The sequence below is a fragment of the Sturnus vulgaris genome, chromosome Z (genome assembly GCF_052056855.1).
Source record: "Sturnus vulgaris isolate bStuVul1 chromosome Z, bStuVul1.hap1, whole genome shotgun sequence".
Taxonomy (NCBI): domain Eukaryota; kingdom Metazoa; phylum Chordata; class Aves; order Passeriformes; family Sturnidae; genus Sturnus; species Sturnus vulgaris.
In genome coordinates this window covers 74,592,593-74,608,888 of record NC_142283.1, presented here as the reverse complement: position 1 = coordinate 74,608,888, position 16,296 = coordinate 74,592,593, and the positions used below count along the sequence as shown (strand labels likewise).

The 16,296-nt window shown below is 44.7% G+C and overlaps 1 protein-coding gene across 1 annotated transcript; it reads right to left on the bottom strand.

The window, feature by feature from the left end:
• Nucleotides 1-733: 733 nt before the first annotated feature.
• AQP3 (aquaporin 3 (Gill blood group)) lies at nucleotides 734-14,667 on the bottom strand. Its single transcript, XM_014894841.2, has 6 exons — nucleotides 14,449-14,667; nucleotides 5,700-5,826; nucleotides 5,403-5,540; nucleotides 3,955-4,073; nucleotides 2,999-3,216; nucleotides 734-2,336 (listed from the first exon to the last, which is right to left on the bottom strand). Exons 1-6 carry the CDS (start codon nucleotides 14,554-14,556, stop codon nucleotides 2,162-2,164), a joined length of 885 nt encoding a protein of 294 aa, XP_014750327.1. The 5' UTR covers nucleotides 14,557-14,667; the 3' UTR covers nucleotides 734-2,161.
• Between the last annotated feature and the right edge of the window lie 1,629 nt (nucleotides 14,668-16,296).

Below are 16,296 nucleotides of genomic sequence, written 5' to 3'. Positions count from 1 at the left end.
CCCGCACATAGACAAATCAAACAAACCTGGGAAATTTCTTTCCAAAAGCCATTTGATTCCTAGCTAGTGAATTGCAGGAAACCACATTCATCCAGACCTCACTGAATTCTTCAGTATGGCACCATGTGGGAAGTGAGGAGCTATTTTAAGGCAGCACAATTAATACAGGAAAAATACAGCAGTACACACACCAGCCAAAGAGAAACAACGATTTTATTTATAGGTAAGTTGCTCGTCTAATTCTGTGAGCACTGAGTTCAGGTCTGTTGTACTTTTCCTTGCCTGGCATAGCTGCAGAAAAAGAAATTGACTCATGTATCATGCTAGATGGTGTTGGACAGTAGATGAAGGCAGAGTAGGATTGCACATTCACAACTATGTTAAGTGAAAGAATAGAAAGGGAATTTAAATTGTACACAGGGCAAAGGACAAATACTTACCCAGTGGCTCTTTTCCCTCAAGAATAAGATCCCTGACAGCAGGACAGTTTCACCCCAGCCCATACTTTGGTTACTATACTGAGCACAGCTACTCCCTCTCCCCCATGTGCCTCAAAATCACACTCCAAAAGGGAAAGGAATAAAACACAAATGGAGCACATAGATGTACTGCCTGAAAGGGTTAATTCCCCTTTGCTCAGGCTGAAGAGGAAAAGGGCTTGAGGAAGCTATTGCTATAGCTTTTCACGGTGAAGTTTGCTGACAGCTGTTTAAAAATACAACCAACACTAGCATTTTACAGTGTGGGTATTGACATTTTATTTTTTTTTTAAAGGAAAGAAAGAATACATCCTTTTAGTGACTGGAAATGTGTACAAAGATACATTTTTCAATTAATTCATGCATTAAAGAAATAGGCTTTGAACAAGTTTCCCTAATGCATGGGACTTACAAGTTCTTTCACGAGCTGTAATGCTTTTTTTCAAATACTTTGCAATTATATGGCATTGGGTGAGCCAGAGATCCCCTGAGATGCCAGTACTACCAGTACAGGAGGTGCCCGACCTCAGTCCCTCAGCCATGAGTACCAGGGATATCCCAGTTATTCTGCAAGGTAGAAAAGGAGGTGCTCCAAAAACCACAATGCCATAATCCAAGACCATCCCAGGAAAACCCAAAGTTATCTCAAAGCTGACAGAGAATCGGCAGTTCCCATACATCTCTAAATGAACTCACCCCAACCTTGGTATTTAGTAACAGCTTTAAGGAGTATATTTATATATAAATCTACTTTAAAAAAACCAAACAAACAAAAACCCCAACAACACCATTGTAAAATTTACATGAACACACGCAACTTAAGCAACACTGTGTTTCCAGTGGATCCTGGCTATTAGCTGCTTGCAGTTTATATACAAAGCTGATTAATTAGAAAGGCTGCTTCTGGGAGCCAAGCTTTCTGTTCTAGGTTAGCCCTGGTTAGAATAAGGATTTCCTGCATGTGATCTTCCAGGAGTTGGCAATACTAAAATTTTTGATTGTAACATCAGGGTACACTTGTTTGTAAACATTTTGTCTTAATATTAAATGAAAATCCAATGCATTCTTACTCTCTGCACTGACATTATGGATCAGCTGACTGATACAATATCTAGAAATTCATAAGAGATATAAAAGTTTGGCTAATAAAAATCCTCTAGACTAGTTAATTCCTGGTACTGACTTTAGAGCAACATCAAGCAGAATTTGATCCACAGAATCATAGGTAAATTTCCTCCAGGATGTAGGAGTTTCCAATCCATGCCAGCAAAACAATTTAAGTTTTACATGATCCCCATTCTACAGATTGGAACACAGGTTTGAAAGGAAGCAGTTTGCCAAGGTCACAGGCAATGTCAGCAACACAGCTCAGAAGAGCTTAAATTTCTGAACACCTGATTTGTGTTGGACAACAATTCTCCCTTCTCTCCTGACTCCTACAGTCCTCAATCCCCTTCTATTAGGAAAAGATCGCATGATACTGCATTTGGAGGAAGGCTCACAGGAAAATGTCAAAAGCAAATGTGTCAGGGATATACAAAAAAAAGAAAAAAAAGTTACTAGAATATCTCAAGACAGGTAAAAAACTCTTCCTGTTGTTCTTGAAGCTCTTCTTAACTTCTCCTTTTTGCCAGGTGCAGTTCTGAGTAATGAATACCTGCCAGATATGGGTGGCAGCTTCCTCAGACCCTCTCCTTGTGCTTCACGTTGGCCAGCTTGACTGTCTCCTGCTCGGAGGCAGGCGGAGAAGGCTCATCGTGACATCCAATGGTCAGCTGATAGACAATCACCCCCGCCACTGCCCCAAGGAAAGGAGCCACAACTGGAACCCACCACCAGTGGGACGGTTTGCCAACCCTGGAAAACAAAAAGAAAGTGCACAAAGTAAGAACTGCAGCCTAAGAATTGGGATCTCTGCACTTGGATCTGGAGCAAGGCGAGATCTGAGCTCTGCAGCCACCACCACCCACCTGCACAAGACAAGAGCACCTGCGGGTCTGCTGAGCTGCCAAGGCAGACGTTGCCACACACAAACACTCAAGTCTCAGTGAGAAGCAATTCAGAACACCTACTTTCAGGACTTCCAAGACCGTCTCTCCATCAAAAAAGGAGAGAAGCATTTGTTGTGCCTACCACACCTTCAATTCCCTCTCACCACTTGCAGGAAAGCAACCCTCAGTAACATGGCTCTCTTAATTGTCTCCAAAAATAACAAACACTTCTCTTTTTCTAACATTAAAAAAATCATGATATGCTCAAAGTACAACTGAAATTCTCATGTATGCTCCTAGATTTCCTTTTTTGATAGCAAAGTTATGTCATTTGCTCTCACCACTGGAAGCCACTTGGCTTCCACGATTTCTTAAGAAATTGAAAAGCAGTGTCTTTTAGCAACATTAAGACAATCCAAAGACACCTCATGTCTGCCAAGGCTCCTTATAGAGCCAGAACTACCATCTAATTGGTACTCGTAGCTTATTTCCCCTTGTTGCACAAGGTTTTCATCATCAAGCACTTACCGGAACACTTCAGTGCCCCAGCCAGCAATGGCTGTGAAGAGACGAGGCCCAAAGTCCCTGGCAGGGTTGACAGCATAGCCAGAGTTGAAGCCCATGGAGGTTCCAATAACGAGGACAACAAAGCCAACTGTGAAAGCCTCCAGCCCAGTGGGGACAGGGTTGTTGTAGGGATCCACAATAGCCAAGACACAAACAATCAGGGAGGCAGTGCCGATGAACTGGAGAGGAATGGGGAAGGAAAACAAGAATTTAATCCAGATTAGTCTTCTAGCCAAGTTATTTAACTCTTCTGAGGTGTGATTCTCTTGAAAAGAAGAGGTGCATCAAGCCATCCCATGGCACCATCAGACCACAGCAGCCATGGGAATAAAAGAATGGAGCATGCTCCTCTCTTGACATTATGGCAGCCCAGAATCAAGCTTGCACCTTCTTCTCTATCCCCAGAAGACTTATGAATAGCTGTTTAGGCAGTCAGAAAAGCTGGAAACATCTTCCCAAACCTCCTTCCCACATGCCATGGCTGGGTAGAAACTGTCCCTTTTGTGGTCGATGGCAACTTTAGGAGACAGTCACATTCCACAGCAACCATCACCCCACACCCAGCTGACCTCTGGACTGTGCCACAACCACAGTAGTAGAGTGAAAGTGAGGAAGAGCTATAATTCTTCACACTATGGCTCTTCAGGGACTATGAGTACATGGCATTCTTTTCTCTGGTACCCTCAGCAGTGCTGCACCACTTGTTAAAGCCTTGGCATGTTAATGCCTTCTGGCTGTAAAATCCTTTCTGGCCCTGCTCTTCCTATGGGCTACTGAGATACCTGTGTCAACTCCAAAAAGCCTTTCTGGACAGCTTATCTTTAAATTGCAATTCACTTTCTAACTAAAGGTGAGGCCCAGAACCACTCAAAAGATTCCTCTTCAAATGCACTTTCATCCTCCCAGTAGCTTCTTACCTGGTCAAAGAAGCCGTTCACAACATTCAGATGCTCAGATGGGTAAGTGGCAAAAATACCAGCAGTGGCATTCTTTCCAACAACAGTGAGGTGGTTATTGTCAAAAGCCCAGATAGCATCTAGAGGTAGGGAAGGAGAAAAAAAAAAAATCATTCACTGTAGAGCAAACACTCATTTGGAAAACTTAGGGCATCAGTCACCACAGCTTTTTATCAGTCAGATAAAAAGCTCAGAGGCAGATGGCATTAGTCCCTGTTCCTAACAATTATTTGCCAGGCATCAAGAAACAGAGTCAAAAAGCAAACACTAAGGTGACTCCAGCTCTCTCTCAAAGGTAACCAAACTGTTGTGGTATCAATCTTGGTGTGAAGACACATTGTAGTGATATGGATCAGCAAACAGGATTTTCCCAGTTGTTTCACTTTTGTTAGTTACAATTCCCAAGGCTGTCTTTAGAGCAGCCTTGCCTACCACTGTGTAGAAACGGGATAACTAACTTAGGGGGTCCATCTTTCCTTCATGGTGAGTGGAGACAAAACCAGACACCTCTGAATGTAGCTTTTTCATGGGTTAGGTAGCTAAAATGGCATTAAATCCCATCTGAAGAGGGAGCTTCAATTCACCAACTGGAAAGGTAATTGGTGTTGATCTGTAGCCCTGATGTTTACTGAGAGGAAGGTCGGTCTCCTTGCTTCTTCCTGAAGTGAAAAGCAGTTCCAGCTAGCACTGGGGTGGCAGCTTCCTCCTCCAGCTGGAAATAAGAGACCTGGATGCTCCACTCAGCTACAGGGAACATCACTCCTATTGCCAGAAATAGCCAGGAGGCAAAGTCTGAGTCCAAGTGTCACACTTGATACTAGAGAAGGGCAAGGACCAGCATAAAAATTCTGTTCTTTGCTCACTGAAGATGTCCCTATGATGATGAAAAGCACACTGGAGAAACAGAGGCTTGAGGAACTGGACTTGTAAGTTGCTTTCCAAGATATGGAATCACTCTGATAAAAACAGCAAAATCTGCTGAAAGTCACATTATCTGGAACCTAACACAAGACAATGCATTAGACACCACAGTGAAGACTTCTTTTTTTTAAGCCAAGAATGAGAAAATGGTTCTGGAACAGTGAACAGATATAAAAACTCCATCACTGCTAGTGTTTCATTGACTTTTCTGGAAAACCAGTAGATACAAAAGGGGCCAGTTTTCATTACTGAAGGGCAAAGACTTGACCTTTGACAATGGTCATTGGCCTTCCTGGTCAAGGTTGCTTTGAGGAGGCTTGAACCCATCACCATGAGAATGGAAAAGCCATCCCAGAAACATACTAAGGAGGTTTATTGGATCTCTGCACTGCAAGGAAGTGCTCCTCTCTGATCTGGAAACCTCCCTCCCTGCAGTGAGTCACGAACACAGTCTCACCCCAAAAAAGACACAGGATTTCCACACTTACCATAGTACAGCCCAAAGACTATGCCAGCTCCAAGGAAAGCTCCCAGGGTTTGTGCAAGGGCATAAACTGGTAGCTTGATCCAGGGCTCCCGGGCCAGTAAGCACATGGCAAAAGTGACAGCTGGGTTCAGGTGTCCACCTGCAGATAGGTTGGTGGTTAGTGTACTTTTAGGGGCAGAATTTAGGTCCCAGAGTTGTGCCAAGGGGCACTAGCTTCCATACCAGTGCCACACCACAAAAGCTGGCCTACACAACAGTTGACACAAGTGAAACTCAGCCTAACTGGAGCCACACATACCTGACACCTGTCCTGCGATCAAAATGCCGAGCGTTACTGCGAAGCCAAAGGCCAGGTTGACAGTCAGGAAACCTCCATGAGTCCCTCTGCTGAGGATGATCTGGGCAACAGAGCCGCAGCCAAAGAGCTAGGAGGAGAAAAAGAGACTGAAATTACCCTCTCTGTTTCACATCAGGGCCAGCTGCTGACCAATGCCTGCAATTGCCCCCCTTCCACCTTCATGGGCCATCACAGTCTGCTCACAACTCAAAGTCTCCACAGCTTCTATTTCTGGTCAAAGTATTACACACACACAATTATCTCTAGATATGGCAAACATTATCTCTAGAAATGAGAGGGAAGAAGAAAGGGCACAGACAAATCTATCTCCTGGCTCAATGGACCAAAAACAGGGCCAAAATTAAAAGTAAGACAGATCTACAGGAGTCTGGAATTCTTTGTCCAAAGATCTAATTTTAAGATGGCAGGTGAAAAGGATGAGCCAGATATCATCCTGGTCTGAGATATTCACAGCTATTCTGATGAGGGATCTGGGTACCTTTGTTTAAAAAAGATAATAATTGGTTGACACAATAGCATATAGATTGGCAGGGAACAATTCTGCTAATGCCTGGAAATACAGTCATGACTGAAGAAGGCCACATTCAGCCTGACATTCATCGAGTTCCCTTTTCAGGCTCCACCAAAAAAAGTCCACATTCAAGAGAGTCCACCAGCACAGCCAGTCTTGACCTTCTGTCCAAGATCAGGGGTGCACCAAACCAAACACTCAGGCAGACAAAAGCTGTTTATTTTGGGTGATAAAACTGTTTTCTAGTAGCTAAGGGAGGTCTTGCTTAAAGATGTTTGCTCCAACTGGATAATCCTTCTCTTCCCAACTGCACGCAAAAGCCCTCATTCCTATTCTCACTCTTAACAACTCGAACCAGTTTCCCCCAGCAATTCAGTTCATCAGTCAGGCAGCTGTAGGTTTTCTATCTTGGCAAGTCTTTCCACCATCCAACATGTAATTTAAAGAGCCCTAAATCTGATCATCTGTATGTTTGTATCTCCCAGTGGCACCACCTGAACTGACCCTTGGTATATTATCACTTGGAATTACTACATTGACAGGTACTGAGAGGATCCTTAAAATGCCTTCTCACCTATCTTAAAATAGGAGAGAGATTACAGCTCGCTCGCAAGATGCTCAAATCTAGGGATTAAGGTTTGATTTATTTCTTCTGACCACATACCCATAACTACGCCCCCACAAAGACTTTCTTGCTTCTGTGAACATCCCAGAATTGCTCAATTGCCACATAGATAGTATCAGCTCCTACAGGATAAACCACCAAATAGGCACCGAGGTGGCCAGGTTTGCTGTCATCACTTCTTCAGCCAGCACTGGACATGCCCACACAATCCAAACACACAATCAAAATCTGAGGCAAAGACAAAACACATCTAATCCCCTCCCATACCCTTGACAACTGAAGAATTGCTAAAGCAAAAGGTGCACTCAGCTTGCTTGGAAGGGAGCAGCCAGGTAGGCTGCAGGCTGACTCATGAGCTGGACATGCTGTACATAGGTGCCTCTTGACAAGGAACCAGGTACCCAACACCACAGCCTTGAGTACAAAGAATAAAGGAACCTGTTGAACTCATTGGTGAGGGAGGGATAGCCAGCACTGCTCTCTACTGGGTGCAGTCAGAACAGCCCCTACAATGTCCTCACTGAGCTGGGAAACCATGGCAGATGAGACTCCAAGACAAAGGCAGAAAACATCAATTATTTATTGGTAGAAAACAGAAACAGCTACGCCCAAACCACAAAGAGAAGCACAGCTCCAAGTGAGCAAATAAGTACAGACTAATCATCAGCGTGAATCCTGTTTCTCCCTTTACCCAGACAAGCCCCACCAAGCTTTGGAGAGATTTCAGAGAGTACATGGCTGTCGTTGCCTCTCAAAGGCCATGCAGCCCATCAGTCTGACCAGGGAGGGGACAAGCCCACAAAATCTAAGTTTGGCAGCATTGACCCCCGGTGATCCCTAGTGATGAAGGTATTTGTGTTATTCACTCTGTAAGAACTGGCAGTTCTGCAGGTGGATGGTGGTTGGCTCATTATCCACATACCTTTTGGTTGCAGAAACCACAGAGTAAAATTTTCCCACCTCCACCTCCCTGATCACCCACAAAGGTCTTCCCTTAAGCTGGAGGAATGCCAGGTCTGCCATTTCTCAAGAGGTTATCTCAAGAGGTCATTCCCCATCCTACACTCGGCAGTAACTCTCCAACTTTTCCTCAGAATCTATGGGCCATGCAAAAACACCCCGAAGCCACTCCACAGGACCATTACAACTGATTATCAGATGAGCCGTGAGCACTATTTGGCTTAATTCAGCGTAACAGCAGAAAACCCTCAGCAGATAAAGTGTGTAGTGATACTTAGAGACAGCTTTGAACTTTGATTTGCATGTGTTCAATTCCATCCAGCACTAGTGGAGTCCACTAAACACAAAAATACAGTGTCATGCATGACACTCCTCCATAGCACTTGACTTTAACAAACCAAGTCATGCTCACCCAGGCTTTTGTGGCAAGTACCTTGACAGTACACAGTTTTGTTGTGGTAGTAGCTAATACAATTTTTAATCACCTCACTTTCACTTCTGCTCTTTGCTAGTTTTCCTTCCAATTCCTTTTCCCAGGTCAGATGAGACTGGAGAACCTCAGCTTTCATTTCTTAGGTTTTGTTTATCCACTGCTCACAGAGAACTGTTCAGGAGCATCTAGCTTGGGTTGAAAGGCAAGGAAGGCCAAATAAAAGTAATTCAACATTTTTCCCAGTCTTTTAAGTCACACAACATATTTAAGAGTTCTTAGGCAATATTGTACCACTGTGGTCAGTGGTGCACACCTAAGGGGGAGATGACACCCCATTCTTTTGATTTTAATAACCTGCCTCCCACACCATTTTGTTTTGTGGTTTTGTTTTTCATTTGCATTTGTTGGGTTTATGTTTTGCTTTGTTTGGCTTTGTTCTTGTGGAGGGAGGGTCATGTTTTGGTTTTGTTTTTGTGTAAAAATACACTTCTGGAAGAATATCCAGCCAACAGAAACCCAGGTTAGCACATTCCATGGCAGTAGGTGCAGCAGTCAACTGTTATACATCTATGATTCATTAGCCAAGTTCAAAAGTGGTTTTAAAGTGCTAATAAAATGCTTGCAATAAAGCATCACTCCAATGTGTTAAACCTACTCTCCAAGGAATTGAGGTCAATGCACCCATTAACCAGGTTAATGGAAGCCTGTTCCTTAATTTCATCTTACTGACTCTAGCAAGTCTAACAGGGAGGCTTCTCACTGCTCATGAGGTGATTCAACTTCTTGCACTGTGAAAAATAAGTAAATCCTCGTTCTGCAGGAATGGGTTCAAGAGTGGCAGGGCTAAAAGATTCCAGAGGGGAGAAGAACCCCCCTGTGCAAAGGAGGCACCAACCAGAAGCAGCAGCAAATAACAAGAGAAGGTAGTAGCACATTGCAGGGGATACTTCAAACTCAGGAAACCTTGAGCTCCCTGTATCCAGGGCATGTGTGGAGACTGAGCAGCTGGCTTTGTCACCCAGGATAAAAACACCCTGTCTCAATCACTCAAGATAAAAACACCCTGTCTGAACACATGAAAGCCCAGTGCTCAGAACTCCTCTGCACGAAAGTCAGGTTTCTTTCCTTTCTTGTCTCCTCTTTGCCAGCACTTTTTTACACCTTCATGTGCAACACAAAAGGCCTGAGTGCACTTGCTATTGCACTTCAGACAGACTGGTCTCTAAATGTAGATGGGAAAGTTTTGCTGGCATAGACCAGTAGGAGTGCAATTACCTGAATTACAACTCTTCTGCCAGCAAATAAACTGGGGATTAGGCAAGAAGCTTGCTGTAAATCTACCCTAATCACCCTGGTGGATGGGAAAGACTGGTCAGCCCTTGATGTCCATTGGTTAATGGGGAAGACGCCAGAAGGGCAGTCAAACCATGAATCTGCTTTGAAGGAGGAGACTCAGATATATTGACAGATGATTTAAAGTTTTGGACACACAGAAGGTAAAACCCTTCAGAGGGAGAAGGCAGGGAGCAAGAGCAGTGTGCAGAGATCTTTAACTCCACAGCTCACGTGGCAGGACAGCCTCCATCAGCCAAAAAGATCATGCAAGGAGCACTATCCTTTATGCTTTTCCTCCAAGCATCTCTCAAACAACCAGGCTGGTCATCATTCTCAATTTGCAAAGCAAGGAGAAACCTTAGACCCCACAGCCCAGTTTTTTGTCCAGCCCAGCTGGAGGCAGCCCTGCAGGAAGGGCAGCAGCAGATGGTCTGTTATGCTACAGCTCTTCATGTACCACCCACTGAACCAGAGCCAAGGCAGGGCTGCAGGAATGGAGAGATGAGAGAGTCTAAGCAAAACTGCACCCCACATACATCACATGCTACAAAAAAAATATTGCACAAAGAGACATGGAGACATGAGCCTCCCTCAGCTCAGGAAACCTGAGCAACCTTCAGCCGAGGAGCTGGGCATTAGGGAGGAAATTCACTGGTTTGGGTTGTTCACACATACACAGAAGGGAAAACACGTACTCTGATGTCCCAACTATTGTTCAGATCAAGAGGTCTTAGCCCCTAGAAAGACCAGCACATCTGGAAGGGGTTTGGTCACAAGGTTGGGCACTCCTGGGGAAAAGTTGCCTTTTTACCAAGGAAAGGTCTTGGTGCCCTAACTGTCCTGTTTGTAGGAAGGAGAAGTGTTCTGCTTCTGGAGGGAGACAGAAAGAAGGGACAGTTTTGGATAGTTAGTGAAGAGCTTCAGCCTCTTCTGGTGGAAGGGTTGAGGGAAAGCAGCTGCACTGCCACTTCCCACATCCCTGTACCCAGCAGCACAGACCCTTTGCAAGGAAGAATCAGCAGCACTCAACGTGCTTAAAGCAAGGATCTCCACTCCCTTTTACAACCTAGCCGAGCATTAACAAAAGAACTTGTTTTTTGTTGTTGTTGTTTTAAATACGTTTTCCAAATGCGATAAGCTGGGTTTAAGCAAACCACCCCAAACCAAACAGCAACTGTAGGAACTACCATGCTGCCCCAGCAACAACTGTGGGACAAGCAGCAGGTTTAAGTTGCCAACACCTAAGTGGGGCTCCCCTGGCTGGGGTCATCCCATTAGGTGAAACTCCCCTTGCTTTGGTCATCCAAAAACCACTTTGCCGTTTTTGTTTCTGCGGTCTACAGCAGAGCCATACCCCAAAAAGCTACCACCTAGCCACAAAGTCAAGGCAGCACCTATTGAAAAGCCATTAGGAATTGCTTTGTCCTCTCTTTGTGCCTTTATAGCAGTGATTCACAGTGAGTCCCACTCAGAAATTAGTCATAATCAGCACATTACTTCTACCGCAAATGTAAAAAACAAACAGAGCCAGCTTTGGTATTTACAGCTAGCAGAGCAAGGCAAACAGACCGAGCCTTAAGAGAGGCATGGAGACCCACCATGGAAATCTGGCTTTAGTGGGTTGCTACAGTAATAACACAAACACCAAGGGACTGGGAAAATGCCTTCAGCATTTGTAGTGCTTAACAATTGCCAGCAAGCGGTGCTTCCAACATGAGTATAAAGTTCAAGCCTAAAGTGCCACTCAGAAAGTAAATTTTGAAGAGGGGAAATGGCAATTTAAGTATCAAAGGAAATGTATATAGAATCAGCATTACTATTTTTGCAACAATAGAGACACCACCCACAGACTAAATAAAAGTTATGCAAGGTGCTCTACACAGCAAAAGTGGCTTGCAAGTAGACAGCAACTCGCCTTGGTATTCTTCAGGGCTTGCCTGCCTTAGCTGGATTATTTTTCTTATCTTAAGAAAAAAAAAAAAAAAAAGGCACTATTCTAAGAGTCTTTCCAGCTCAAACCACTCTATGATTCTACCTTCACAATATCTTTTAAAAAAATGAGAAAAATAAAATCAAGCATTAGGCTCATTCTTACAGGCAGCAGGACTATGCAGGGATCTGCAATAGCTTTTGTCTAGAAGAGTTTGAGAGAGCTGCAGTCATTATGCAAGTGAAAGGGAGGAGGGAAGAAGCTGAAGTGGTGCCAATATCCACAGTGGGACAAGTTTTATATTACACACTGAAATGTAAAGCAAGCTGCAAACTTTAAACAGTCTCCCTCCCTTGGGGCTCAGGAAGTTGATTTCAATGTGAACAGCATCAAACCTTAAATCCATCCCTGACAGTATTCTGTTAAAAAATATTTGTGTTTAGTCAACTCCATCTCCCATGAATAAAATTTTCATGGATTCATTTTACTGTGAAGCCCAAAACAGATATTTCCCGGGATACAATGAATCCAAATGCACACACACAGCTCAACCTGCTGGCACGGTGGGCAGCAGGGACTTTTGCAAGGTACAAAATGACAATTTCTCTCCTGGGAGAAAAATCCAATTCAAACAATTGTCCAGGCCAATCGAAAGGGGAAGGAATTCACTTTCAAGACTCTTTCTATTTCATGTAGGTGATATAATAAAAAGATGAAATGGAATCAGGGTGGTAATAAAAAAAAATCTGCAAGTTTCCCTTCACTAAGACAAATAGACTGAGACAGTACGAAGCTGGAAAGAGATTGACTGGCTTGGATATTGCAAGCTTGCAGCCCTGGAACCCATTTCCCTCTTGTGTAGCCTGTTTTGGACTTCTGACCGTGCAAGAGCATTCACTGAGCTTGGGACTTGCCTTTTTGTCCCACTAGCCCACCCCACCTTCTCCCACATGGACACGGAATGCTCACAGCACTCCGTCCACTGCAGAGCTGCAGAAAGTTCACAAGTCCTACAAGATGGAGTTGAGTAAAACTGACTAAAACCAATTCAGGAGCTCCTGAACACAGTGAAAGCTCAGCCTGTAAACTTAGACACACACACAGTAAAACAGAGCAGAGGACGAGGTATGTGCTGCCCACTTTGCCAATGCAGTGTCCAGCCTGGCTGATGGGTGCCCATTACCACTCTCATTTTGGAGGCTCCATATGATTTTGGACCAAACTCTTCCTCAAGCTCTGAGCAGATCCCAATTCCTCTCTGCTTGGAGAGGCAAGGTGTAAGGAAAAGTAGTCACTGTTGTGCCAACTGTTACAGTCAGAGGATGGAGTAATGGGGTTTGGATCATGAGCCCTTCTGAAAGCTCAGATCCAAATGGCTAAAGGCTTGTCTTGTTTCTCAGCAGTATTAGCTTTGCTATCAGGAGGCATTAATCCACCTTACAAGACTTACCTTGTTTCAATCCTGAGACTAACAGCAGTGACATCAGTGATTCATAGACAGCAATCTTCTAGCTGTTAATCGCTTTCCTATCACCTTCTACCCACCTTAATTCCAAACAACCCTTCATGGAAAAATCAACAGGACTTGTTTGCAAATCACCAAAGCTGGGTCGCTCTGACAATAAGGCCATTGCACCATGCAAAGCTGCTTTCTTTTAAACATGGTAGCATTTTACAGCCTTAGCAGAGTCCCTAAGCTGCCAAAGAAGATTCAACAATCCTCTCTTTATCATAAAAAAAAAAAATCTTATTTATGAAAGCATAAAATTGTGTCAATCTTTTTGTGATGTTCCCTAGGTGCACGTGTAGCTTCATCAAGCCTTCCTCTGGCTTCAACTCTTCCAATCCTTAGATTTCTCTACAAGCAGTTCAGCCACCAGTTACAAAGCAGTGTAAACCCACAGTCACTCCACTGAAACCTTCAGGATTGATCTGGATTTAGACCACCTCAGAGGAACTTGTACCTGCATATATTTACTGTACAAACACCAACTCATTTCTGCCTCAATATATATGCACCAAACCCGTGGCCAGCTGGGAAGTGCTGCATTTTCAGATGCAGATGCTCTAAGCCTGTCACTGTTTCTCTACACCAGCATTTACTCCACACAGGTCATACACAACTCTCCTAGGCTGCTCATATCTGCCTTTAACTTCAAAGCAAATTGTGGCCGCTCAATACATTTGCAACCTCAGGCACTTAAGACACACTTATCCTGTTTTACCCCTTATATTCCACCCCTTTGGAAACTGGGCACTAAAGCAGGCAGAGGAGTTTTATCTCCACTGACCACTGAAGAGCACACTGACTGATAGCAGGCACCAGGTCCCAGCTGGTTGTCAGCACCAGCTGCCATGGTATCGTGCAGCCCCACTGACAAGCCCCTGGGGAATCAGCAGCTGACAGCAAAAGGACACTGCAACAGCTTAAATTCTGGCTGCTTCTTCACTGTGGGATGAACGAGGAAAGGAAAGTGGGGAAAAAAAAGGAAAAAAAGAAAAAAAGAAAAAAAGCTTTCCCTTCTTTGGGTGATAACACTTGCAGTATTTCAGAGCCAAGAAAATACTCCAGGGCAGACAGAAAGGAAGTTTTGCATGGTCTCTAGCAAAACACTTGCTGCTTATACACAGAGATGTTTTGCTCCCTGCACTTCACAGATACACAGAAGCTCCCACCCACCCAACAAGCTCTTCAGAGCCCACATTTTGCAAGAAACCCCAACGTCCACCGTTAAGCAATATACATGAATGCTTTTCCTGTGCACAGGGACTGTTCTCCAGACCCCTTGCAGCAGGTTGCACAGGGCTGGGCTCACTCCCAGTGCAAACCCTGGCAGCCCCTTCACCAGGACAATTTGCCCCCAAACCCATGGGTTAGAGAGCATCCCCACTCACCACCAGGATCAGGGTCCCCAGGCACTCGGCCAGGGCTTGCCGCACTAATTTGTTTCTGATCCTCAGGTGCTCCTCAATGGTAGCAAGAACGTCCTTTTGCCGCCCCATCGCAGTAAAGGTGCTCTTCAAGTGGTGTCAGGGAAAAAGCAGCAGCTGACAAAGCCTCAGCAAAGTTTCTTCTCCAGCACAGCTGCCTTTGCTTATAAATAAGTTCATCGATGCCTGACACACCTCCTGGGTGACCACACCCCTTCCACCCGGGCTTCAAACCCAACTTTTTTTTTCCCTGCCTTTCAGCACGAGACAGCGTGGGTGGTTTTTTTACATTTTCCTTATTGCTTACATAGGTGAGCAGAAGATTTAGGAGCTTCATAAGAAGAAGGGATTAAATGTGTCCTGCTGAAGGCACTGCTGTTTTCATCTCCACCTAAAATGCAGGGGCATATCTGCCCTTCTCCAGCTTCAGTTAAATGCATAGACTGAGCAGTGCCTTACCCATTCGTGTGAGCATGGTACCCTGTGTTCAGATTTCCTTCCCTCCAAGCTCTTGCAGGGTGGCAAAGTGATTTGTGCTCCTGTGCTGATTCAGAGGCTGCAGGTGCTTTGACAAAATAACTGGGAGGCAGAAGGGTTTAAACCCCAAAGCTGAGTCCAAGGCTCTCCCGAGCTCCAGCAGTTATTCAGCTGAAGCTGGTGCTCTGAACAAGACCAAACCTCATTCCATGGAAATCTGCATTTGGGTCCAAACTCTTTTGTGTTATTACAATTTATCTCACCCTCCCAGATCATTGGGAGAGCCCTTGCAGCCCAGTTCCCCTGAAAGCTGTAAAGAAAAAACATGAGACCCCCAGTGCAGAGCCAGTCCTCATCACAGGACCTCAGTGAGGAGCCCACAGACTTACCAAGACACGCAGGAAACAACCCTTGCTGCCTTTTCATTGTCAGTAACATCCTGTATTAATCTAGGAATATTCCACAAGATGGCCCGGATGAAAACAGGCCCAGTCCGTACCATCTGAGGTGAGGACTGCTAACAGGACATGTGCAGCTCATGGCATCTGGTTTTTGTTAAGTGAGCAGTAAAAATTCCCTGGGCTCCTTGACTCACCAGGTCTTGACGCAGAGCAGCAGGGCTGAATTTACAGGACTGAAAGGGACCCCTTTCCTTGATTTGTTCCCCCACCTTCTCTGCAAAGCCACAGATGCACAGCTTTTCCTCTTCCCCTTATTTAACCATCAACTTTCCTGTGGAAAAACCAGAGCTTTTTAGTACAGTGGTGAATGGGCCTTTATTTTGTACAGAAACTGCAGCCAACACAAGAAGCAGTCAGGAATGTGGCTAAGAAAGCAATAATGTGTGAGGAATCAAATACAGGGAAACACTCAAGTCCAAACATAATTACACGGGCAGGAAACTTTCCTTGTTATTTTGTGCTCAAGCCCAGTCTGGAACTGCCAGCATCAATGGGGTCCTCTGAACTACAGTGAGTTCTCCATCAGCCCCATGTTTGCTTGCTGCAGCTGGGGTTTGCAAACGAGTGCCCAAGACACCCATTTTCAAGCTTCTCTCCTTACCTCTCCCCTCATCATCTTGCAGTGCATCACCAGAGCCATGGAGGCTCCTCACTTCCTCCTGCACTCCCCTGTCCTTTATATTCTGTCCTTTTACTCTGATGCTTTATTAAAGCTATCACAGCCAGAAATTAAGCTGTCTCTTGAGGTTTTTACTCTTTTGGCAGTTCCCAAGCTGAAACACATGGCCACCAGTGCATAGACACTGTGTTCTGTGGTGTAGTTTTATTGAGATTTATTTAGGCTAGTTCCCATTCCTTCCCTTGTGGTGAGGAT